This window comes from Mirounga leonina, unplaced genomic scaffold, assembly GCF_011800145.1.
Source record: "Mirounga leonina isolate KUSES-001 unplaced genomic scaffold, KU_Mleo_1.0 Mir_170, whole genome shotgun sequence".
Lineage (NCBI taxonomy): Eukaryota > Metazoa > Chordata > Mammalia > Carnivora > Phocidae > Mirounga > Mirounga leonina.
The window spans coordinates 6,077,554-6,104,148 of record NW_023270433.1 but is presented as its reverse complement, the minus strand read 5'-3'; the positions used below and the strand labels follow the sequence as shown (position 1 = coordinate 6,104,148).

The window sequence follows — 26,595 nt, the reverse complement described above, 5'->3', positions numbered from 1 at the left end:
TTTATTTATTTATTTATTTATTTATTTATTTATTTATTTATTTATTTTTAAGATTTTATTTATTTATTTGACAGACAGAGACACAGCAAGAGAGGGAACACAAGCAGGGGGAGTGGCAGGCAGAGGGAGAAGCAGGCTTCCTGCTGAGCAGGGAGCCTGATGCGGGGCTAGATCCCAGGATCCTGGGATCATGACCTGAGCCAAAGGCAGATGCTTAACAACTGAGCCACCCAGGCCCCCCTAAAATTTATTTTTTAATAAAATAACTTTACAATAGAAGAAAAAAACTGAGAGAAAATGACAAATCTTCAACTGTCATCATCATGATAGTTAACTGAGGGATCATTGGCCACTGAAGTAAATGGCTTTGAGCTCCTTGCACATATTAACCCCGTTAATACTCCCATCAATCCTGTTCTTCTGTGTTCCCTTTTTACAAACAGGAAAAGTAAAGCACAAAGAAGTAACTCTCAAAAAATGATACAACAAATGGCAAAAAAAATCTTCATGATGGGAAGATTTGCATAACATCATCAGCAAGCTGGATCTAATGAAAATACATACAGACGGATAATACACATTCTTTTCAATTACTTACAGAATGCCAATAAAAGCTGACCATGTACTGGGCCATAAAACAAGTCTTAACAATACCCAAGACTCAAACTCAGACTTCCTAGAATGATGATGCAATTAGATTATAGAAATCAATAAAGAAAAAATAAGTTTAAATGTCATACAATTGGAAATTTTTATTTGTTTTAAAGATTTTATTTATTTATTTATTTGAGAGACAGAGTGAGAGAGAGAGAGAGAGCATGAGCAGGGGGAGGGGCAGAGGGAGAAGGAGAAGCTCCTGAGCAGGGAGGCCCACACAGGGCTCGATCCCAGGACCCTAGGATCATGACCTGAGCCCAAGGCAGACGCTTAACCGACTGAGCTACCCAGGCACCCACAATTGGAGATTTTTAAAGAGGCTTCCAAATAAATCACAGGAGACATTCAATAGTAAAGGAAATGAGAAGTATCTCAAAATAAACAATAGGAGTACTCCATACCAAAATTCATGGGTTGCAGATAAAATTGTACATAAGTGGGAAATGTGTTACTTTTTTTTTTTTTAAGTAGGCTCCCAATGTGGGGCTTGAACTCACAACCCTGAGATCAAGACCTGAGCTCGAGATTAAGAGTCGGATGTTTAACCGACAGAGCCACCCAGGCGCCCTAAGAAATGTGTTACTTAAATGCTCACATTAGGAAAGATGAAAAACTGAAAGGAGGTAGGCAAGAAGAAAGAAATCTCTGAAAAGGCAAGAGAATACATCCAAAAAAGAGGAAGGCAAAGAAGAAAAAGAAACTAAATGAAATAGAAAATAAAAATAGACAAGGGAAGCTCCATGATAAATTTGGGGTTCTCAGAAAATATGAATAAAAATGATTTCAGAAACCTGACCCTGGTATAAATAAGCAATATTGGGAATCGATAAAGGGGGGAGTACAACAACACAGGCAGCAAACACTAAGGTGAGAGAATATTATGGGCAACTTTAAGGCAATAAATTTGAAAGCTTAGGATTAAGTGGGTCTATGTTTAGAAAAATACAACCTGCCGGCATTGACCAAAGAGGAAGCAGACGATGATGACAATGATGAAGGAATTGACTCCATAGTTACAGACTTTCCCACAGTGAAGTATTAAGAAACATTCAAGAAACAATTCATTAAAATTTACATATATTATTTCAGAGAATAGAAAAAAAGCGCAACATTTTGAAACTAATAAGTAAAGCAAACTAGGATGGATAAGAAAGAAACATTATAGATCAATTTCAACGGGCGTAGATTCACCCCCAAAACTCTTCAGTAAAATATTAACAAAACAGAATCAGAGTATGTATGTATGTATGTATGTATTTACTTATTTATTTTTAAAGATTTTATTTATTTATATGACAGAGAGAGACAGCGAGAACAGGAACACAAGCAGGGGGAGTGGGAGAGGGAGAAGCAGGCTTCCCGCTGAGCAGGGAGCCCGATGTGGGACTCGATCCCAGGACCCTGGGATCATGACCTGAGCCGAAGGCAGACGCTTAACGACTGAGCCACCCAGGTGCCCCAGAGTATGTATTTAAAAAAAACCCATCACCACTGGTTGGATTTGTCACAGGAATGCTAATTTGGCTCAATATAAGAAAACTGACTCGTGTAATCCATCACATTCATGGATTAAAGGAAGCAGAAAAAGTATCCGATGGTATTCAACATCAAGTCAAGTTGGGAAAAAACCTCATGACAAAAAAGGAAAAGAAGGGAATCCCTTAGCTGGATAAAGGGTTTATTAAAACCGTGCTTCATGGAGAAATGTTTGAAGTACTCTCTACATTATCAAGAATCGGGATAAGAAGGTCCACAATGCGGCTTCTGCCAGCATAATGGCGGCCATGGCCAACAGAGCAAGATAAGAAAAATAAATAAAAGGCATAAGGATTGAAAAAGCAGAAATAAAATTTGCTGGTGATAGGACTATCTCTAAAAAAAACCCCAAAAAACAAAAACAAAAAACAAAAAACAAAACAAACCCACAAAAAACCCAAGGTGGAAATAAAAACAGAGTTTAGCAAGGCATCTGCCCCTAACCTTAATATGTAAAAGTCATGTGTTCTATACTCCATGTGAATTAAGTAAAAAACATAATAGGGAATGAAAAAAAAAATCAAGTCCGAAGAAAATAAATGAAAGTCTGATTTTGGTTATATAATGGTGGAGAAGAGGCAAAATTATAAATATACTCTTTGGAAATACATACACCTGTGGTAAAGCTGGGACACATAGCGAGGAGGCGATTAACACCAAATTAAGGAAAAAATACACCTGTAGAGTGGGGATCAGGAGCAGGAAGTTAGGGACAGACTTCAAAGGCATCAGTAAGATTTTCTTTCTTAAGCTAGCTTGTAGATTAGAAGTATTCTTTTGGCTCTTATTCTTTACACTGTACTTATATAATATACATTATTTTATTTTTAAGAACAGGCTCTGAAAGGTAAAATACCTTTTATTAACAATAGTTGGATGTTTTATTGTTTTTTTCCCCCCTTTAGCTGTTGGCAGTTTCAGGTATTTCTGTAATAAGCATGGACAGCTTTTATATTAAGAAAAGGTCATAAAAGCAATTTCTTTTAAAAAAATCTTTAAGTGAATAAAAATCACTCTGATTTTACATTTATGATAATAAAATATTTGATAAAGAATGCATACCTTTGCTAGGTATGTCATGCATATACTGACATACCTCATTTAGCCCCAAATGATTTTTTGATAAACTCTGGATCAATCTACTTTATCTCAGTCACATTTTAAATCCCTTGGGGAGTTGGTTATTTCATAGGAATTTATGACAAATTGATGGTAATTTATGGTAACTATCAGCTCATTAATATATCTTTCGGTAAAGTCTCGCCACTCCAGCTCAAATAGAGACATTGAGGATGTGTATTTTAATATATTAGATAATTATCGAGGAAGGCGTGCTAATATATACCTAGGCTTTAAGCGAGGAATTTGGCAGACTTGGACAAGTAACTAAATAACCCACACTATTTTCCAACTAAACCCATCTCCCATGAATCTGGCAAAAGTGAAAGAAATCTATGAAAACGCTGTGTTTCTCCCCACGTAAAGCATGACGCTGCAGATGCCGAAACAGCCCCGGGCAGCCATGGGATGAATACAGTCATTTAACAGCCTAATGTTGTTTACACTGCCTTGATAACTTTTAGAAAAAGAAAACTCAGCTTCTCGGGAGAAAGATGTGGAACCACAAGAAGGTACAGTTCGAGCTTTATGATATTCCAAACTGCGACACAAGTCCATTTATAGAAGAGCCCTTGATGGGACGCCCAGATGCAACCTGCTAACAACCTGAATGAATCACCTCCAAAGTCAGGCCAGCCTGCAAGTCCCTTTATCTCCCCAACGGAAGCATTAAGCCACAGAGCTCTGCCAGATGGCGCGGAACTGGTCTGCTCTGGCTTTTAAAGGGACTGACTTTTTCTTTGAAAAGCCATTAAGGGAAAACCACAGACTCCGGACGCCCCCACCCCCAACCCCCACCTCGCGAGAGCCACTCCTAGGCGAAGTCTCCCAGTCATCATCCTGGGGATGACACAAATCCACAAACTGCTCCAGTCACAACACTGGAGACTCCCCAGAAGTCAGCCTCTGGTCCCCATGATGGGGGACACAAAATGCTAACAGCTCTTCCCAGGCTGAGTGGCCTTTTGCGGTGACATGAAAAAAAGGAGAGCTTGGGGACAGGCAGCCTGGGAGGAGAGGCGACAGGCATCAGGGCAAGTGAAAGAAGGGAGCTCACCGCCACCTCACCTTTTCAACATCTGCTTTGGTGACATTGATGTCTGCATCCATCTTCTCGAAGTACTGCTGCGCTCTGTCCGCCTCTTTGCAGTCCCGTTCAAATCGTCTTTTACTCTGAAAGCAAAGGCAAGTGGTGACAGGAGAGCAGGTGTGAATGAAGCCGCAGGATTCCTATGAGAACGTATCATTTTGTCTCAATCCCCCAAAGAGCTTTCTCCTCTGAGCTGCTTGGTTGTATGTCCTAACATCAAAGAGTTATTCTACAGTCTGCATTTATAACCACCCCACCTGTCTAACCTTTGTGCTTTCCATATGAGTTTTTAGAAAAACACTCTGCTTGAGCTCTTTGGGCTCCACACTCTGGTCTCCATAGTGGTGTCTAGAAACAAATGCGATTCAAATTGGAGAAAATCTCTAAGGGCATGGCATCCCTTTGGTGTTTTCGTTCTGCACTTGCGGATCGATGCAAGCTCACATTCAAATTAGAAAGTCTACAGGCATTTCTTGAGCTGTTTCTTGTCCACTTACTGATTCGAGTTGTTTCCAGCAGATCTCTATGTGCTGTTGTGCCTTCCGCCCATCGTGGAAGTGCTAGAAGCAGAAAACACAGAGGGATTAGCACCCCCTCTTTCTCATATTCACACGTGAGAAAAAAAATCCATCTGCTTAAATTAATATTTCATTTTTTTTAAGTCGTCTCCACGCCCAACGTGAGGTTTGAACTCATGCCCCTGAGATCAAGAGTCACATGCTCTACCAACAGAGAGCCAGCCAAGCACCCCCTCAATCACATTTAAATACTATCTAGCACGTGCATGCCAAAGAAAGGTAAGGGTTAAAAAAAATAAAGAGGAAGTGAAAATGCAAATGGTCACAGAGTTCCCTTTAAAACTTCTGATATGATAATATTGAATTCTAAGACCTACATACAGCACTTGGAAAAACAACAGGAATGTTCGTTAACACAACAATCACTTAGATCTTTATTTTTAATTGCTTTGAGGAGGAATTCACGTACCACACGATCTACCCATTTAGGTTGTACAATTCAATGCTCTTTGGTGTAGTCACAGAATTATGCAACCATGACCAACAATCAATTTGAGAACATTTTTATCCCCCCAAAAAGAGAGCCGGTATCTCAGCTGTCATCCCTCCCCACCCCCTCCTCCCCAGCCTTAGGCAACCAGCACTCCACTTTCTGTCTCTATAAATTTGCCTGTTCTGGATTATTTCCTATGAATGGACTCATACAATATGAGGTCCTTCTGTGACTGGCATGATGTTTCCACTGGTACCTAATGTTCACTTAGCAGAATGTCTTCAAGGTTCATCCACGTTGTCACGTGTATCTGTACTTTATCTCTTTTTACTGCCAAGTGACACTCCATTGTCTGGATATATACACATTTTGCTTATCCATTTACAGCCGATGAACATTAGGGTTTTCCCAGTTTGGGGCTATTATGAATGATGCTGCTACAAACATTTGTGTAAAACTTTTGTGTGGATGGATGTTTCCATGACATTGGCCTTTTTAGATTTAAAAATAAATTCACTCCCCCTGCTATTTGCAAAGGCCCTGAGGCAGGTAAGTGCCTTGTGTTGACTAGTAAGGATCCTAGAGGGCTAGACCAGGGTGAGCCTCAAGAACATCAGGAGAGGGGGTCAGAGAAGAAAGGACCAGACTGTGTAGAGTCTTGTAGACTTGTGGTCTGAATAAGCTGGGGAGCCATGGATCACTCCAAGTATAGAAGCGCCATGTTACGAAGGAAGGTTCCAGGTAGGAGCGTCTCTCCAACCCTGGTGACAGGAGACTTGGACCACAGGGTAGCAGTGCAGATGGTGAGCAGGGGTCAGACTCTAGGTGTCCTTTGGTCAGGAAAACTCCAGGATCAGATGTGAGCAGAGAACTGAGGTGTCACCGTGACTCTGAGGTTGCTAGCCAGAGCTTTGGGGGGGCGGTGCTGAGAGAGGCAGGTCTGAGGGGAATCAGACACAGCTTTAGACGTGTTAGGCTGACATTCTAGGAGATGCCCAAGTGGACAGCCTCACAGGTAGCTGGATGGCTGCAGGAGAGCTCAGAGAGTGGTCAACGCTAAAATGATCAGCGTCGTCAGCATCAAGCAGGTGCTCGATGCCGAGCCACAGCCTGGACGAGATCACCAAGGGAGACGAGATCCCAAGGAAAGACCAGCTAGAAACACGTGGAAATATTAAGAAAACGGTGTCCTTTTTATCCAGGGGCCTAAAATCACCAGCGTTTCCTAAAGCCTTCAACTGTGACATCACCAACTTTGTCAATGTGGCGGGAATTTCCCAGATCCGTTCTCCACCCTATTCTGTGTCCCCAGAGGCTGACCTGCAGGGACCACATGCAGGCTCCCTTGCCCTCCGGCTCTGTCAGATTTGCCACAGAGGTTCTGGCATATCAGAGGGCAGGAATTTATATCCACCTGCAGCTTCCTCTCGCTAAGATGCTCTGGGTTGGCTGGGTCCTCGACCCAAGGCCACAGCTCCCATCAGGCACTCCTATGAAGTGCCTACAATGCACCCCTGCCCCTGTCAGACTGAGAAGCCACAGCAGCTTCCCACCCTGACTAGCCCCGGGGTTCTGCACCAGCCCTGTTGCTTCTCCTGAACCCTCTCCACAGCAACGTAAATGTTCCTTTTACTAGACAACCTTCCTTCAATGCCTGGGCTTGAATGGGCCGTCTGTGTTCCAATGGACAAGGTAAAGCTCGGTGTGTGTGTGGGGGGGGTTCCACGGCCAGAAAGCAGGCAGAAAGCATGACCAACGGAACAGGTCCCCTCCGCACAGCCTCGGACCTTTCCATCCCCCCCAGTCAGAGCCTAGGGCGGGGCTGAGTCACAAAGGAGGACAGGAAGGAGGAGACCAAATCAGATTTTGGTTTTTTTAAGAACAGCACTCTTTTTATAAGGGAGTGTTTTCTTGTCTCTCTTTCGAGGCCACATTTCATGTTTTAAGCGCCTTTTTATGGCAAGTTTTACCCATCCAGCAAATTTTTTTTTGGTCTCTATGAATCCAAGAGGAGCCCCCTGGGGGCTTCATTCTTCAAGTTTCATAACAGACACAGGGATGAAGCCGAACAGAGATTGCATTTAAGGCTAGAAATAAACAAGCAAGACAGGATCAAGGCAGTGGAAGTAGAAGGAGAGCTGAGGGCAGAGCTAGGAAAATCTTGAACTTCGGAGGAAGTCCCAAATGCAAGTGGGTTTTCTGAAAGCCACATATATCACTTTAACATGGAATGGAGGGCAGGACTGAGGGAGGTCCTGGGGGGTGGGGGGGCGGTAAAGAGAGAGGCAGACAGGGAGGCAGAGAAACAGGCTTTGCCGTGCCCTCTCAGGGAGGCCCCTGGGCTCCTGGAGTCCTGCCCAGTCAGAAGCCACGTTCCTGAATTGTCAAGAGGACGATCCCCCATTTCGCAAGCAGGATCACCGTGTTCTGCGATTTGCTGAAAAGATCTCCCCATCCCCCTCCCCATTTTACATTGAGATTTAAAGACAGACATAAAGGGGAGGGGAGATGCCTTAGCACCAAACTCAGACCCGTGCTCTGGGTTTATGCTCTCGAAATGTTTTCACGAAACACAAGGCCAGTCCTGGGCTGAGAGAGGAAACGCACACAAGAGTACGCAGAAGGCGACAGGCGCTGCCAGGAAGGCTGACTGCGCTTTATCATCACAGGAATCTTCTCTGAAGACAATAGATACCCCACCCCACCCCCGCCACACACAAACACACATACACACACACACACACAGTCATATTCTGGGAGCACGAGGGCTGACTTTTTTTTTTTTTTTTTAAGATTTTATTTATTTATTTGAGAGAGAGAGAATGAGAGAGAGCACATGAGAGGGGGGAGGGTCAGAGGGAGAAGCAGACTGCCTGCCAAGCAGGGAGCCCAATGCGGGACTCGATCCAGGGACTCCAGGACCATGACCTGAGCCGAAGGCAGTCGCTCAACCAACTGAGCCACGCAGGCGCCCGCGAGGGCTGACTTTGATTGAAAACCCACACAGTAAATTCTCCCGCTGCTCCTTCGTTTAATATTTAAAAATAAAGGTGAATTTATTTTTCAAGCACGGTTGTGCACCTTGACTTGACTGATGATGGGCTTTCTCCCTTGAAGGACTCCTCAGCCCCAGTTCTGTCCGACTAAAACAACCATTTGAGAACTACACTGAGATCCTAATGTCTCCTGAGACGTAGGGAAAAATCAAGGTGTCCGTGATTTTCCTTCTAATGTATCTCTCACGGTATGTGTTCCTTCAAAATTCATTTGGCTACAACACAGAAAAAAAATACGTGGTGCTGCCTGATCCCTTAGGAAATCCGGGGGTGGAACCCAAGGTCTCCTGACCGTCCTGAGCGTACCATGACCTAGACAGAGGTCACCTGGGTCCAGTTCTCTCTCCCCTCCTTCAATTGGAAAAGCTAGCTAACAGTTACAAAGGTAAACAAGCAAACCAGCTTGCCAGATGTGTGTGTTGTTTTTTAACAAACAATGGCAAAGCATTGCTTTGCCAGACAGTGAGCAAGTGTGTATCTAAAGAGTGTGCCTCCCGAGCTCTAAATAAAGAGGGATTGTTCTCTAGAGAAAGATAATAAGTCTTTCGGAGCCGCAAAGTGAAGTCATCACGGCGCTTTTCTCCTATCAGCTGAGACAGGAAATGCCATCTCTAGGGACCCAGAGCAATGCTCCTGACTTTCTCCTGTAAGCAGGATGCTTTCATTTCTCTTCGGAGGTAATAACAGACTTTTGAAAATGCTTGATGGTATCTCAGCTGACAGCGAAACTTACTTCCATTTCAAATTTTTGGTTGGACCTTAAAAATACACAGGTAGAATCTATATAAATAATAAAAGCATCCTTCCAAATTTTTTTAGGGTTCTCCCAGTGACCAGGGGCGGCTGAGAGAAGAATCACAGGGAACCTAAAATAAGCAAGCACTAACTTCAAGAAAAACTACAATGACAAAGCTTCTGAGAAGGTTTTACTGGGCTCCAAGAGATCATACTCAGGCTGTGAAAATGTTTATTATTCACACTCCACAATTAAGTACAACAGCTGCTCGCTTTTACTCTATTTATATATAATAGACCCTTAATTTTTAAAACTCCATAAAAAAGCAAAATATGGCATTGATGTGAGAACAGCCACTTCCAAAAAAAAAAAAGTGGAAAAAGAATAAACACTCAATTGAGGACAGTCAACCATCTGGAATTTTAAATAAAACTCAGATTCCACAGATGAAAACAAAGGAGCACAAGACTTGAAAAGGGCAAAGAAAAAAGGAGCTTGCAGAAAATACGTCTGTGACAAATGTTATAATTTCCTCAAAACCCACAGCGTGGTGGGTCTGAACACTAGCAGATTCTATGCCTGACTCGGGATTAATTAATGCAACTATGAATCTCTGTGGCAGAGACATGGATGGGGACTGTGGAGGAAACTCAAATACCGTCAGCCCTGCTCAAGGGAGCACTTCGCCCCCTCCCTCCAATCCCAAACCATAAACCTAGGCATTCGTGATGGCAGCCGCATTCTGATTTATACAGTATGGTCATATGATTAAATAAATATGATTAATTCAGGAAGGTCCATTTTCCTTAATCCATTTGTAACACAAATACCTTCTTGGTGCACAAGTTCCAAACATGCCTACCTCCCAGTGTCAAGCTCAGTCGCTGAACCCTACCCATCCCCCCGACCATCTGGGCACCGGGCGGGGGACCCCACGCATGGTCCAGCAGACACTGCCAAGTTGTCTTTACTTCTCTCCCAGTGTGCCTTCTCCCCACTGCTCCTGTCATTCTCATGCTGGCTTTTGCTACCCAGATCGCTCCACACACGTTCACAATTTACCTGGACTCCAGGAGGCTTCTATCTATTCTTCAGAATAATCCCTTCTTTCATATTCCTTAAAATTCTAATTGTTTTGAAGAATCTCGATTAACTCTTTTTTTTTTTTTTTTTTAAGTTAGCTCGGCGCCCAAAGTGGAGCTTGAACTCACGACCCCATCAACAGTCACATGCTCTAGGGACTGAGCCAGCCAGGCGGCTCCTGATTAACTTTTAGGATGAAAGAATCTTTTTTTTTTTAAGATTTTATTTATTTATTTGACACAGAGAGAGAAACACAGCTAGGGCGAGTGAGAGGGAGAAGCAGGCTTCCCGCAGAGTGGGGAGCCCGATGCGGGGCTCGATCCCAGGACTCTGGGATCATGACCTAAGCTGAAGGCAGACGCTTAACGACTGAGCCACCCAGGCGCTTCTAGGATGAAAGAATCTTAAAATGATCAATATTAAGCAGTGATGCCCCTCACTTGAGCCCTTCTGAGGGTATCAATCTCTTACTTCCAAACCCAGACAAGGAGAATCACCATCAGTAAGAGTTTCAGATAAAGTGCCAGGTTGACCAAGGGTGAGACTTTAGGGGCAGTAATCCTTCCCCAAAAGGCTGAAAGCTCTTACAATCAAATTCAGTCATTCATTCCACGAATGTTAATTGCATGCCCCCAGGTGCAGGGTGCTGCTCATGCTGGGTGCTGTCCTTATGAAACCCAGTGGACACAGTGGTAAGAGAAAAAGGACAAGGGGACAGAGAGGGCGGCTATGGGTGCAGTGACATTTTAGATAGATCTGGATGGGGATGTTTCTTGAACAAAGTAGAGGCATGAACTTGCAAAGGTCTGGGGAAGGAAAAACCCTTCTTCAGCTGGACAGTGGAGATGCCCTGAAGCAGGAAAGGGCTTCGTGTGTTCATTGAACAGCTGACGCTAATGTGATCAGACCAAGACGAGAGATAAGGCAGAAGCAGACAAGGGCTGGACCAAGGATGGCTTCCCAGGCCACGTGAGTGTGAGGGAAAGCTACCAAAGGACTGAAGAAGGGAAGGGACGTGGTCTGATCTGCATTATCACGAGGTTGCGCGGGCTGCCGCGTGGAGAATGTACCGAATGGGGCAGGCGTGGCAGAGGGACCAGGGGGGAGGCTGCTGCACTTGCTCACGGGACAGCTGGTGGCACAGGTGGAGACGGGGAGCTGCGCCATGGACCACGGGGTGAGCCTGGGAGCACAGGGATGAAGTAGGAGGCTTGGGGCAATCCTCCAGGTGAGATGATGAGGGACCGGACAAGGGGTGAGAGGTGTTTGGATTCAGAACATTTACTGAAGGTAGAGCCGACAGGACCTGATTATTATATAGAAGATGGGGTGTGAAGGACAAAGAAGTCCTGGGTGCCCTATGGTTTTGGCTAGAACAACTAGGTTAAAAAGGAGTGCCATTTACTGACGGGAGGAAATGCAGATTGATACAGGGGTGTGATAAAGGAGTTTGGGGGATCCAAAGTTTCTTTTTGGATGGGATAAAAAAGGCCACTGCATGGCACAGCTCTGAGGCATCATTCCCAGTGCTGCCGGGCTCCAGGGGACATTGGTGTGCTGGGGGATGCTGCATCGGGCACATCAAGGGAGATGGCAAGCAGATGCCTGGATATAAGAGAGTCAGCTGGGACACAAAACATCAGTCAAGTAATTCCCAGTTCTTAGAAGAAAAAGAAGGTCTCGTTCCAGCTCACAAGGGAGAAACACAAAACCCAAAGTTGCACTTCAAATCCAGGGAATCAAGAGCAGAATGTCAGCCTCCTGATAACTAGGTATGTTATCCCATAAATGCTAGGATAAAATTTTAATGATTCTGCAGGTGACAGAACCACAGCGGTGACAGGGCCTTGATGAATAGCACGCTCCTATCACATGTCCTCTCAAAACAAAGAAGACATAACAAAACCAAATACACCTTCTACAGATACATTAAACCAGGGGCTATCAGTGGGTGTCCCATCAGCATGACACAGGCAGAAGACCAACAACTTCTACAGGGCCCCTCGCTTTTGGATTTTGGATTTATTTAAGTAAAAATGGTAACCCCAGTAAAGAGGAACTATTATCGAAACCCTCTTCTTCCAGGCCATGAAATCAAAACTCCCTCTTGGCTTTCTGTGCTTTCTTCCCACAGGTCCTGGCTTTATAACAGAGTACCCCCAGTTGCATCTCAATAGGACCGAAAAGATCAGAAATAGATTTGTAATGACTTGATCATATATGTAAGGCCCCTTTTATTTTTTGCATTCCTTCATGCTAGGCTTTGTCTGTTTGCTGTAATTTCTTATAAAAACATGTTCTAAACATAGTAGGGTCAGTTCATGCTACAAAACTGCCTTATAGGAAATCAAGTCCCTCCCTAAGTTGCTAAATAGGACCTATCCAATACCTAACTTTGAGATGACTGAATCTTTTAGTATCAATTTTTAAACATCCCTGAAACCTCAGGGAAAAAAATATAACTGGTCAATTCTAAGTAATGTGGGGTCTTGTAAGCACTCTCTGTTTATAAAAATTTTAGTGAGTCACTGAAGGTATTGTATAATTGTTTCCTCTAGAACTTTTCAGATAACCACTGCCAAAAAGCGATTCTGCTCCTGGCCAATATTTTGTAATGAGCCATACTTTCCACCTGTGCAGAGAAGTTTACTTGTAGCTTCCAGTAAATGCCGGCCAGAACCTCCTGACTCCCCTTCTGGAGCTACAAATCTCCATAAATCCCTCTTATGCGTTTAGTGGTGATCACTGTGGATAATCCTGAGACAGACTTGAAGGCTGGAGATGAACCAAACAATCTCTCTGAAATCTCTAATAACTTGATTCAATGTGCAAAAATCGCCAACAAGGGTATATTTACCTTAGTTCTTATGGAGGAATATATCTGATAGCAACTCTGAACTACCCACATTTCAGATCGGCTAATTCACAATCTCGTTGATCATTTCAGTGACTTAGGAATCTCATCTATACTTCTGTTAAAGACCAATACTCTAGTAAACGACCAAAGCTTAATTAAGAACCATAAATCATGTATGTTTGACCTCGTACTCTTTTTCTGGGAATTTAGCTTGGAGGAACGATCCCCACCCCATACACAAAAGAGCTATTAAAGTAGCGAGTTCTCTGCAGTATTGTTTATATAACTAAAAGTAAACAATCAGAAACTGGTAATAGCCTACAGATCAAATATTAAAGAATTAGTTAAGTGAATGATAATAGCATTAGAATAATGCCTAGCCACTAAAATTCCGATGATTAAAACTACATATTTTCAAGTAGAAAAATAAAAACTGCTTATGATATCAAATGTGGAATAAAGAAAAATATAAATTATATCTATATAGGACTAATATGCTTAAGTGTTTTATATATGTAATATATTTATATAGAGATATTACATATACGTATCTATATTAGTCTCTGATACAGAGACATATCAATATCTCTATGTCTGTGACATCTAGAAGGTAACTTAGAAAAATGAGGATTTTGGTTTATAAAAAGTTTGAGTTTTTTTCTTTTTTGTAAAAATATTTTATTTATTTATTTGACAGAGAGAGATAGCGAGAGCAGGAACACAAGTAGGGGGAGTGGGAGAGGGAGAAGCAGGCTTCCCACGGAGCAGGGAGTCCGATGCGGGGCTCGATCCCAGGACTCCGGGATTGTGACCCGAGCCAAAGGCAGACGCCCAACTGACTGAGCCATCCAGGCACCCCAAAAGTTTGAGTTTTTGTTCTCTAATCCAGAGTTTTGGTAACATTCTTTAACAATACTGGCAACTAATACATGAATCATAGCACCCCCCTTCAAGAAAGGGGGGAAGAGTACATAAAAGAAATAGAAGTTCCCCCCCTTTTTTTTAAAGTAGGCTCCACACTCAGCATGGAGCCTGACGTGGGGCTTGAACTCACAACCCTGAGATCAAGACCTGAGCAGAGTTAAGAGTTGGATGCTCAGGGGCGCCTGGGTGGCTCAGTCGTTGGGCGTCTGCCTTCAGCTCAGGTCATGATCCCAGGGATCTGGGATCGAGCCCCTCGTTGGGCTCCCTGCTCAGCGGGAAGCCTGCTTCTCCCTCTCCCACTTCCCCTGCTTGTGTTTCCTCTCTCTCTGTCTCTCTCTGTCAAATAAATAAATAAAAATAGAATTGGATGCTCAACCGACTAAACCACCCAGGGCCCCAAGAAACAGAAGTTCTTTTTGCCACATGGTCAGCTAAAAGAGAAGAATATTGTATTTACTGTAAATCTGTCAAAATCTAGGAAAATCAGGCATGTATAAAATTCCCAGATTTTACACATTAAAACTAAGCATGCTGCCTTATAAAGAATGTTGATTCCCAGTAATTTCTACTGAACACCAGTAAATCCTAGACATTGTCACATAGTAAAGATTTATTGATAATTTACATATGCAGACAAAAAACTGAATACAAAGCAAAGGAACTGTCACTGTGTACTTTGATTTACGTTCGCCCCAAAGACTGGCTCCTGATTCTATTCTCTCTAAAGAGAAGGCGAGTATCTCGCTAAAAATATAATTTCTGCAGCGGAGCCCATTAGGTGAAGAAATTAAGAGCACGCTCCCTGCGGGCTCCCAGGACTACTCATGCAATCTGATGGAAACTGTTGCTGGCTCAGACATTAGGCAGGAAAGAATCTAAACTCCTTGCAGACAGCAGGTCAAGGTTTCCTTTTAAAGAAGTTACTTTTGAAAAATCAATGAATTTTCGTAACAAAGAGCCTACAGATTTGTGTCTCGGGACAGACACTGGTTATTCATGATACTACGCAAGAGAGCTGCATGTAACATGAGAACAAGGTAGGTGTGGACATGGCTTGCCTAAAACCCATCTTTTCTCCAAAGAACATGAACAGCATGAATAGGTGTTATCCTGTTTTACAATGGGAGATTTTTAAGACTTCAAGGACAAACAGCTGGCTCATTATCATGAAATGGCCCCCAAGATGGGAAGAATGTCCATCTCTCCCTCTACTTACTTCCTTCTTACTACCTTCCTTTCAAATCTAGAGGGAAGAAAACATCTTTTGCAGAATGAGCTCTTTTTCACCATGCAGATCCTTGTTAAGGTTCATCTATTCAAACATGGCAAAATCTAGAGGAGAAATCATTTTCTAGTAGTATTCCAAACTGAACTTGGAAATACTCTACATGCAATAATGAGATCCAGCAGTAATCCCGTAAATTTGAAATCATCCCTTTGGGCAGATAGGATTTCGCCACTATATCAAATGGCCCAAAACGTATTAAACTAATGGTTAACCAGACTGGTACTTAAGCAAGACATGATTTCTGGTCAGCTATGAGAAATACTAGCTAGACCTAAAATGGTGAAAGCAGCTCATTTCAATGCCATCCATCAATTCAACATTTTTAAAAAGGTCTTTTTACTTTATTTTTTAAAGATTTTTATTTATTTATTTGACAGAGAGAGACACAGCGAGAGAGGGAACACAAGCAGGAGTGGGAGAGGGAGAAGGAGGCGTTCCGCGGAGCAGGGAGCCCAACGCGGGGCTCGATCCTAGGACCCTGAGATCATGACCTGAGCCGAAGGCAGACACTTCACTGACTGAGCCACCCAGGCGCCCCTGGAGTCATCTTTTCAAAAATAAGTAAGATCACTCACTAATAAGAGTCAGAGAAGCCAAAAGGGAAAGCTCTAAAGGAGAAATATTGGTCCTTATGGTTCGACTTCAAGGAGCACCTTATCTACCAACTCACTGCCCATGAAGATGTTCACACTGTTTAACCCGGTATCCTTGGATGTAAGTTAAAGAATGTCACTCAGTGGAAACAAAAACATGCATGCAAACGTGTGCAGGTTTAGGGAGACACCCAGCTCCACCCCTGGGGACGGTCCTGACTCCCTGCCTTGCTGGCTCCAGCCTCCTGGTCTGGGGTAAAATGTGTAATGGTCCCCCTCCCCAAGGGGTGCTATGAAGATGAAATGTAAAGCCTAATAGATATCAGTTATTATAATCCATGAAAATGAAGACTTGAGGCCAAACAATTAAACAGACAATATAATCAGAATAATTTTTAAAGTCACAGTGTATCAATATACAACATAATGCCACATTATGCAGTCATTCAAAATAATGGTAAATATGTCGAAAAAAACCAAAAATGTTCACGATGCATTATATTAAAACACCACAAATATGCATTTGCCTACTGATATTCTTTCTTTCTTTCTAGAAGTTTAAAAGGTTCCCCAATTTCCTAAAATGTCATTTTAATGTAATTACAAAATGCTTTAAGACAGCATGGTGTTTGCAGTTCTTCCCAGGAGAACATCTGACTCAGATGTGTGCTTGTAATTTTCCCTAAAATAAAAGGAACACTACATATTGCAAGATATTATTTAATGTGTATCTGTATCACCTATAATTTACTCTATAAATTACTGTAATTTCTGATAAAAAAAGGAACAGAATTCAAACTACTGATATGATGGACTGTACAAAAGACATATGATTAGCAGTGAGTGAATAAAACAAAAGGACCCAAACATAACACAAAAAGGAAATACAAGGATTCTCTACTAGTAACACAAAGTCTAAGAATGAAGTTGAGTCTAAGACTGCTTCTCTCTACTTCTAATTCTTTCTTCTACCCTGGCACACTTCCAGGTGCTTGGGATATAACAGGAGCCAAGAAAATTCTTGCCCTCACGGAGCTTACATTCTAGTGTGAAACGAAAGGAAACAAGCAAATATATAAAATGTTAGATGCTGGTAAACACTATGGAAAAACAGTAAAGCAGGGAAGGTGGTGGGAATGAAGAGGGGAAGGAGAGAATGGACTTTGTAATTTTAAATAAGGTGGACAAGACAGACCTCAACAGGACGATATTCCTGAGAAGAAGTCAGCAAGTGAGTTTTGCAGATATCTGGGGGAAAAGCTTTCCAAGGAGAGAAAAGCCAGTGCAAAGGCCCTGAGGCAGGATAACATGGGGCGAGGTTGAGGAGCAGCAAGGGGGCCATGTGGTTGGAGGAGAGGCATTCAAAAAAAGTAACAGGAAGCCAGGTTATGTGGGTTCATATCTCATGATTCACTCCAGAAACAGAATTTATATTCTGTACTAAGGTAAATGCAGAGAGTTCTTGTTTGGGGTGTTGGCTAAATTTCTAAGCTATATGGGTGGATGAAGGTCAGTCAAGAGACACAAAGCACTGAACAAAGAAACAAACAGGAAGAAGGTGTGAACTTTGCAAGGTTGAGGGAAGTTCAAGAACCCAGGGAAGCAGTCTAACATCATGTTCAGATTTACTGTATTGACTTTATGATTATATTAGGTATTTGTGCTTCATTCTGTTTCTTAGTATTCTGTTTCACTGCTTCCTTTCCATCATAGAAAAGATCTTTAGGGGCACTTGGGTGGCTCAGTCGTTAAGCATCTGCCTTCAGCTCGGGACATGATCCCAGGGTCCTGGGATCCGGCCCCGCGTCGGGCTCCCTGCTCAGTGGGAAACCTGCTTCTCCCTCTCCCTCTGCCCTGCTGCTTGTGTTCCCTCTCTCGCTGTCTCTCTCTGTCAAATAAATAAATAAATAAAACCTTAAAAAAAAAAAAAAGATCTTTAATGAATGGTCTGGAAGATGCTGTCATCTAATCTGGGGCTCTAGTGCAAGGTTTCTTAGTCTGGGCACTACGGACATTATGGACCAGGTTCTTCTTTGTTGAGGAGGCTGTTCTGTGCATTGTAGGATGTTTACCAGCATCTCTGGGTTCTACCCACCAGATGCCAATGGCAACCCCCCCCAATCTAATCTAAGCAAAACTACCTCCAGATACTGGCAAGTGTTGCTGGGGTGGGGAGAAAAATTATGCCTAGTTGAGATCCACTGCTCTAATGTGAACAGATAAAAATTTTATCTCAGTTTATGAACTGAGTGGTTTTTTTCCCCAAACGAACAGGTTGATCTTAAGCCATATATCTGTTCCTAACTACTAAACATACCCAAAGCCATGTGTTACCTACTTATAGCTTAGTAAGAAGTAAACTCGTCAGATGTTCCAAATACCTTCCTGTCTCAGGGCCTTTGCACTGGCTGCTACCTCTATTGCTTGTCCCAGGCAACTCCTCCTCATCCTTTGAGTCCTATTAAAACGTTAGCTGTTAAGGGCCCTGGGAAGATTCTCCCTGATCCTGAGCACGAGCATGTTAGGTATTCCTATCACCTCCTCCTACAGAACCTGTACTTACACTTTGTAGCAACTATCACAATTGCAATTAAATAATTAGTTTGGCCATTATTATTTAATATCTCTTCCGTTTCAGCAGGAACCCCATCTTCCCTGTTGGCTCCTGCTTCTCCAGAGCACCAGAAGAATTATGGTGGACTCGAATTTAAATGAAAAAAGTATTATCACAGGCCAGCTTTAGTTCTTTATTACTAACAAATTATGATGCACTGCGGGGCGCCTGGGTGGCTCAGTTGTTAAGCGGCTGCCTTCCGCTCAGGTCATGATCCCAGGGTCCTGGGATCGAGCCCCGCATCGGGCTCCCTGCTCCACGGGAAGCCTGCTTCTCCCTCTCCCACTCCCCTTGCTTGTGTTCCCTCTCTCACTGTGTCTCTCTCTGTCCAATAAATAAATAAAATATTTAAAAAAAAATTATGATGCACTGCATAACCGGTCAGAGAACAATGACACAGACCAAAGCGTAGAAATAAATCTTTTAGGACAAAACCTTGACTATGAATATACTTTGTGTGAGCGTACCTTTTTCTCCTTTGTTAATAATAAGAGCTATGCAAAGATGATACCGAAGGTAGGAGGAGCAAAAAGGACCTCTTCGTTAGATGATGAAGGAGCCAAAGAACAGAGTAGATGGAGCTGAGGTCATCTTTCTGGCTTTGTGAACACTTTATAAGCATTTATTTTAATACTATTTATTCCACACCACACATACCATCTTATACTGCTTACTCTTTTTATGTCTGATATCCTCAAATATATTTAAATTCCTCAAAGGGATTAGTATCCTAGGGGTCCTCAGATAAGTTTCAGTGTCTGAGAGACCCTTATAAAGACCTAGAAGCACCTTCTAAGAACAGGGTCCATAACTTTTATACAATTCAGTTCAAGACCACCTTATATGACTATTTAATTTGAAAGCTTCTAGGATATTCCCATTACCCCTGGTCCATCTCTTAGGAAGAAAAAACAAACTTTTGTTACCGATTTCCTCTCCTGCTTCAGTTCCTGGACATAGCGGGCTAACTCCACAGTGATGTTCGAGGTCATGTTCTCGGAGATAACTTCATGCTGCCCAGCGTAATCATTCATTTCGTTCAGGGTGGAAAGGAAAGCTTTACAAGCCGTATACCTACGGAAATGAACACACACCGCTCTTTTTCAAACAAGGTCCCCTCTGTTAAAACACTGTATGCGCTAACGAAACATTAATTAAAATCAGGTTAATGTGCATCAACGTCCCATAGGACCCTGACAGTTCATTACTCATAAAAGTGTTCTCATCGAAATGGCTCAGAATTAATTACAACTGAAACACTTTGCATTTTGTGACACCGAATCACTCTACATAAGGCAGTATTTGGCTTTGTTAATACCTGGTCCAAATATGACCCCAAATACCAATACATACTAAATATGCCCTAATGCAATGGATGTTTAGATCCAAATTAGAAATATAATACTTTTGGGCTGTCCATGTTAAGGTGCCTAAGTTGCTGACTGAAAGGGACATATTTCTCAGTGAAAGAGACTCCTGGTAGTACAAAAGCAAATCAAGACTGTGGAATGCATAATCCACACTTCCTGTATTTGCTTAGATTATATTCTAAGCTTTTCCCAATTACCTTAATTGAAACAATCTGGAATAGGTCTAGTGACTCGGCATAAGTTAGCTGAGTAGGGTTTTTATTGTTCTCGCTGCCAATTTAAAAACTAGCACAAATATGAATGGGGAATGCAGCTTATTTTTGTAGATTTCCTTTCTCCTTTCCTTCAGACATCATCACGACTGGCATAAAGATATCAGCACATAATCATCAGCATTAAACAGACCTGTATTCTTCTTCCTCCTTCGAGTTCTTTTTAGGTTGGTATTTCTTTGCGAGGTTCCTAAAACAAAAATGCAGAAATGTCACCTTCTATAGAAAGATGATTGAGAAATCAGGAATGAAAGATGAAGTCAGTGCTTTTTGTGTACAAGTAAAAAAAAAAAAAAAAAAAAAAATCACAAAATGTCCGCAGCTGAAATCCATTTATTTCCTTTTTTTTTTTTTTAAAGTCATCTCTACACCCAACATGGGCTGGAACTCACGACCCCGGATCAAGAGTCGCATGCTCTTCCAACTGAGCCAGCCAGGTGCCCCTTGCTTCCTTCCATCTTTCTACATGGGTGATAAAGCTCTGGTTATGAAGGACTTGCATCTCTTTGAATCTCTGACCTCAAAGGTAGAGCACGTAAGAACAGAAAGGGGCACCAGCTGGTGCTAACCTGGCTGTTACGACCTGACTTTAATTGGAGAGTACAGACCATGTGTACACATGCAGCCGATTTCATCTGCAGCACCGAGCTGAGGGCGAGTTTCCCTCCAGGCCACCGTTCCCTCCTGATCATCTTCACAACGATCCAAGGAAAGTATGTGGACTATGTCCAAATGTTCAAATTAAAAATCCAAACGCCGGGTGCCTGTGTGGCGAAGTCGGTTAAGCATCTGACTCTTGGTTTTGGCTCAGGTCATTATCTCGGGGTCGTGGAATCGAGCCCCTTCAGGCTCTGCACTTAGCGGGGAGTCTGCTTGGGATTCTCTCTCTCTCTCCCTCTCCCTCTGCTCCTCCTACTCGTGTTCTCTAAAATAAATAAATAAATCTTAAAAAAAAAAGTCCAAGTGCCAAGGGCATGTTGGCAAGGCTGTGTGGCTACTCCCCCAAAGAGGAATGAAAAGGAAAGGAATCTGGGGGCTGTTCATGCTAAGATATTTAATTAGGAGGACTTTTAACCTGCCCAGCAGGTTTGCCCTGAACACACTCAGATGAGACAAAATCACTCACATCTCTCTTCCTAATCTCACCTCTGGGTCAAGAATCCAGACAATCTCTACATTCAACACCCTTAAATTTACACAAAAACCATGGGGTAAGCCTGGAAAAACAAAACTCATGCACATGGGTCCCATCGGCTGATTTCTCGTGGGACCTGACTTTGGTCGCTGTAGTTTAGGGAAACAGCCAGAAGAGGCTGACTAATGGTCCACAGTGGGGGTCCTCACTTGACCACATCTCAGTATTCACTTCCCTGTTTATCCCGTGTTTCTATTCCTCTTTCCTAGTAGTTACTTTCATTATTTCACATTTTCTTGTATTCCCCCTAAATCTACAGATTCACCTAGAAAAAAATGTACCATCATAAGTTTACAATTTTGATCATGGTACATTTTACGTACAAAGTGGATGTGATTTCATCTCTAACAGGTGTTACTAGATGATTTGAGGCAATGGACTTCAGTAAAAAGGACACTGCTCTGGGATGGCGTGACCCCAGACAAACCAACAAGCAAGTCTGTGCATCCAGCTCCTCATCTGTGAGTTCAAGGGGGTTGGATGAAATGACCTCTATTGCCCCTTCAAGTTTTCTGAGGGAATATGTAACACCCAAGAATATCGACTGTTGCAATTTAAAGTGAAGATATGGGGACGCCTGGGTGGCTCAGTTCGTTAAGTATCTGCCTTGGGCTCAGGTCAGACTCCCAGGGTCCTGGGATTGAGTTCCACATCAGGCTCCTTGCTCAGCAGGGAACCTGCTTCTCTCTCTGTCTGTCGCTCTCCCTGCTTCTGCTCTCTCCCTGACAAGTAATTAATAAAATCTTTTAAAAAATAAAATAAATGAAATAAAATGAAGATATGAAGGGCACCTGGATGGCAGACTCAGTAGAGCATGGGACTCTTGATCTCGGGGTCATGAGTTCAAGCCCCACACTGGGCATAGAGCTTACTTATAATAATAATAATAATAATAATAATAATAATAATAAAACATGTCATATTTTCTCTGCTGATACTCTGGATGCATAGTACAGTTTACCTAATAAGTCTAGATCCAAAAGAATGCTGAAAAATAGCATTTCTTTTAAAAATGTGGCTTAGGGGCACCTGGCTGGCTCTGTTGGTAAAGAACGTGCAACTCTCGATCTCAGGATTGTGAGCTCAAGCCCCAACGGGTATAGAGATTACTTAAAAATAAAATCTTTTAAATAAATAAATAAAGTGGCTTAAAGAAAAAAATAATGCAAAGGAGAGAAATCTTGTTTGTTGAAAGCACAATACAGTTCTTTGAGTTGGTTTACCACAGTCACTCCTTAAAAGGTAGATTTAGTAAAAACAGTCCATCCTACTCACAGCCGGCAGGGATGGAAAGGGGAGCACATGGAAAGCAGACGACCATATAACCAATAGGTTCTTTTCCACATATGCGTAGAGTAGCATATATGGGATTTTTTGGTAGAGAGGAAGAGGAGTGGGGGGAGGGGCAGAGGGAGAGAGAATCTCAAGCATGCCCAGAGAGGAGCCGGACGTGGGGCTTGATCTCACGACCCTGAGATCTTGACCTGAGCTGAAATCGAGAGTCAGATGCTTAGCTGACTCAGCCACCCAGGCGCCCCAGCATGTGAGATATTTTTAATGCATGGTTTTAAATATTAACCATTTCTCCTATTAACTATAAATTACAAATTGAAAATATCACTGTGAAATTCACATCTTATATAAAAATTCTTTCGCAACCGTTATTGTAAAGGTTTATTTAAATCCACATTTTCTGGGGCACCTGGCTGGCTCAGTCAGAAGAGTGTGCGACTCTTGAACTCGATCTTGGGGTTGTGAGTTCAAACCCGAGGTGGGGTGTAGAGACTACTTAAATAAAACAAACAAAAAAAAACCCCACTTCATATTTAAAAAAATAAATTAAAAAAATTAATAAATCTACATTTTCTTTTTAGCTTCCAGTCCTAAGCCTTCATAAAAATAATTTAAATTTTATATCCAGTTGAAGGAAACATAGCTTGAATATAGAAAGGTAAAACCAGCACTCTTTTTAGTTCCTTCTTACCAATCCAATCCTAAACAGGATTAAAGACCACAGGGGGGTGAGGAGGGAATATTCTGTTGTGGGTGACAGCCTGTGGAGACCGTCACGTTGTGATGAATGAGTCTCACTTTGACCATGTTAGCATATATAGCCTTCAAAATGTTTCTTAAAAGCACCAATGAATAATTCACTCTATAAAAGCCAGCAGAAAACTAAAAGCTTAAGAAGTCTGGAAGGGAAAATCAGGATTTTTCTCTCAGGGACCACTAGAAAGAAAGATCAACTTTCATTTCCATTCTCTGGAGATGGGCTTTCTTGCCCCTATTTTGTATGAGGTTACTTAAAAAACAAGCAAGAAAACAAACCACAAAGAGCAGCTTTAAATTTATGGGATCTTTCTGAGAAATTTTAAGTGTTTTATATATTAAACTTGCTCTTCAGACAGGCTAATTAAAAGCTAAGAGAAAAATATAATCCTCTCATAAGGATACTGGATTTTAACTTGGTTGATCCGAAGAGCCACAGGGAAGCTTTTAAAAAGGAGATACCTGGGCCCAGTTCCAGGCCCTCCGAAATGGAAGGTCCAGGGTTGGGTCCAGGAATGTTTTGTTTTTTCTATCTTTCTTTTTTTTAAAAGCTCACCACAAGATTTCTGGATAAAGACAGCAGAATAAAATTCGATCAGAGAATTGTGATTTCCCAACAAGAGGTGAGAATTAAAAGCCAGGACAATTTTCAACAGCAGAAAACAAGCCAATGAAGAAAGAAGCATAACTTCAGCCTACGCACTTTGAAAAGCGGCAACCACGGTGAGGGACGGAAGATTCTAGGACCGCATGGAAGGATGCTGCCCCCACCCTCACTGCCACTGTGGCAGGGGGTGGGGTAGGGTAGGAATAAGCCCACGAAAGCCTGAAGATCAATTTAGACAATAGTAAACTGAGGGGTGAGTAAGCAGTCAAGGAACAGTGACAGGAAAGCTCTGAGAAGAAGACACGCAGGCCGCCCACCCAGGTTCCAGAATTCGGGCAGGAGCAGGGGTCACCACCTGGATCCTCACGTCCCAGGGCTCCAAGCTGGATGCCTGTGGAAGCTCATCCCTAACCTAGGCATTCCAAAGGAACAGGATATATCTCTCAAACAGAACCTCTAACAAAGTTCCAGAACACACTCAGAGTCTCAAAGACAAAATGTACAAAGCCAGGCCCTTCGCCTCACCCTTACCCCATAATGGTGCTCAGAGGTAAAGGCCAACAGTTCTAGACGCACAGCCAGGAATGCTCAACTACCCTCTATCAGAACCAACAGCAGCACTGATGTTGTTTATGCAGGTAAGAAAAGCATGCTTAGGAAGTGCATGTGCCTTATCTCATTAAGTCCCCTTAACAACCTTAGAAAGGAGGAATTACTATTATTCACATTTTACAGATGAAAAAGATGAAGCACAGAGAATATATGCCCCAAGTTGTGTTACTATTGAATGGAAGAATCAAGAATGCATGCCAGGTATTGGGGCTCTAGTGTCTGTTCTCTTAAGCACTTCACTGAACTGCCCATATTAAACATAAGCGAGGTAAAAAGATATGTAATACAGAAGAGAAGGAAGAAAGGTGGGAAGGAAGGGAGGAAGGAAGGAAGGGAAAGAAGGTAGGTTGGGAGGAGTGAAGGAAAGGAGGGAGGGAGGGAATGACGCCCCCCCCCCAAAAAAAGAAAGAAAGAAAGAAACCAATCTGGAAGAAAAGAAGAAAAAGAAGCAAAAGCAAACTCCTCCAGAAAATTTTACACTACAGACAAACTTAATAAAAACACAAAGCCAATGAAGCAAGGACTTCCCAGACCACGGGCTAAAATAGATGGCAAAGTTAAGGAAATGAACTAAGAACTAAAGCATACCACTACAGAACTAATAAATAAAGTGGGATGGATATCAAATTTAACAGAAGAAAACTTTGAGATAATCATAATAAGGAAAGCAACTAACAAAAGCAGAAAAAAAGATTACCTAAAGAACAAGATGCTTTAACATAAGGAAAACTCATATTTCTGAAGTATATATAACCCAGTAAGTAGTACAGAAAAAATATTCAGATGTAATTGAAGAAAGTTACCCTGAAATAAATGAAGAACTGAATCTGCATATGAAAGGGCTCTAAGGAAACTGACAAACAATGATCATCGCTTGGCGATGTTATCAAACTGCTAAATGGAACAAAAAAAATTCTTCACATATATAGTCAAAGCAAGTCACCTACAAAGAAAAAAGAAATCTGGCTGGCCCCAGACTTTTCCACCAAAAACCAATGCAGCAACAAAGTTTGGAGAGAACTAAAATATGACTGGAGAACAACCAGGTCAAATTATTATCAAGTATGGGGGCATTCTGAAACAGGAACAAACAGGAGTTTGTTTGTATGAAGGATTACTTCATAAACTCTCATTAGGGAAGGAAATATTCATATTTCTCTTGATGCCAAGAGACAGGTGGAGAAGCTGTGGTAGAGGATTGGAGGTGAGCATACGTTTATATTTAAATACAGAATTAAGGGGCACCTCGGTGGTTCAGTCGGTTAAGCATCTGACTCTTGGCTTTGGCTCGGGTCATGATCTCAGGGTCATGGGATCCATCCCGGCATCGGGCTCTGCACTCAGCACAGAGTCTGCTTGAGATTCTCTCCCTCTGCCCCTCCTCTACCGTGCACACACATACCCTCTTTCTAATAAATAAATAAATATAAATAAATAAGTAAACAAATAAATGCAGAATTAAGACAAATTAACTGTGGGACTGTGTTAAAGACCAAATTATATAACTCAACTAGAACAGGAAGCAAAACATGTATTATTTTCTTTATCTTACTTAGCAGTGAGTCAATTGAGCATGCTTAAAATTGTAATGTGGAGTTAAAAAAAAAGTAATGACATCCTACAAGTTTTTTATAATCTTTCTGCTAAATCTTATAAGAGTTTAATATTTATGGTTCAGAAAATCCTGCAGTTTCACTTGTATGTACTTTTTATGGTGAAAGTAAATGTAAGTTGAATTCCTTGTATATACAATATATGCAATATATTTTATAAAATGATTTCTACATAGTTACCCTTTACTGACAATGAACTCCGATTAGAAAAAAAAAATTGACCAGGACATGAATGGGTCATCAAAAAGAAAGTATAAATGGCTCAAATGTATAAAAACAGGCTCCACCTCATTGATAATAAGAGAAACACAAA

General features: G+C 42.1%; 1 protein-coding gene across 8 annotated transcripts in view; it reads right to left on the bottom strand.

The window, feature by feature from the left end:
- FNBP1 (formin binding protein 1) overlaps positions 1–26,595 on the bottom strand; it is a 140,790-nt gene that overhangs the window by 55,154 nt on the left and 59,041 nt on the right. For all 8 annotated transcript variants that reach the window (XM_035015619.1, XM_035015620.1, XM_035015617.1 and 5 more), the window contains exons 3-6: positions 20,340–20,396; positions 19,491–19,638; positions 4,900–4,962; positions 4,381–4,485 (exon numbers count right to left, since the gene is read on the bottom strand). In XM_035015619.1, the coding sequence (XP_034871510.1) occupies positions 4,381–4,485; positions 4,900–4,962; positions 19,491–19,638; positions 20,340–20,396 (373 nt within the window). The remainder of the gene's footprint in view (positions 1–4,380; positions 4,486–4,899; positions 4,963–19,490; positions 19,639–20,339; positions 20,397–26,595) is intronic.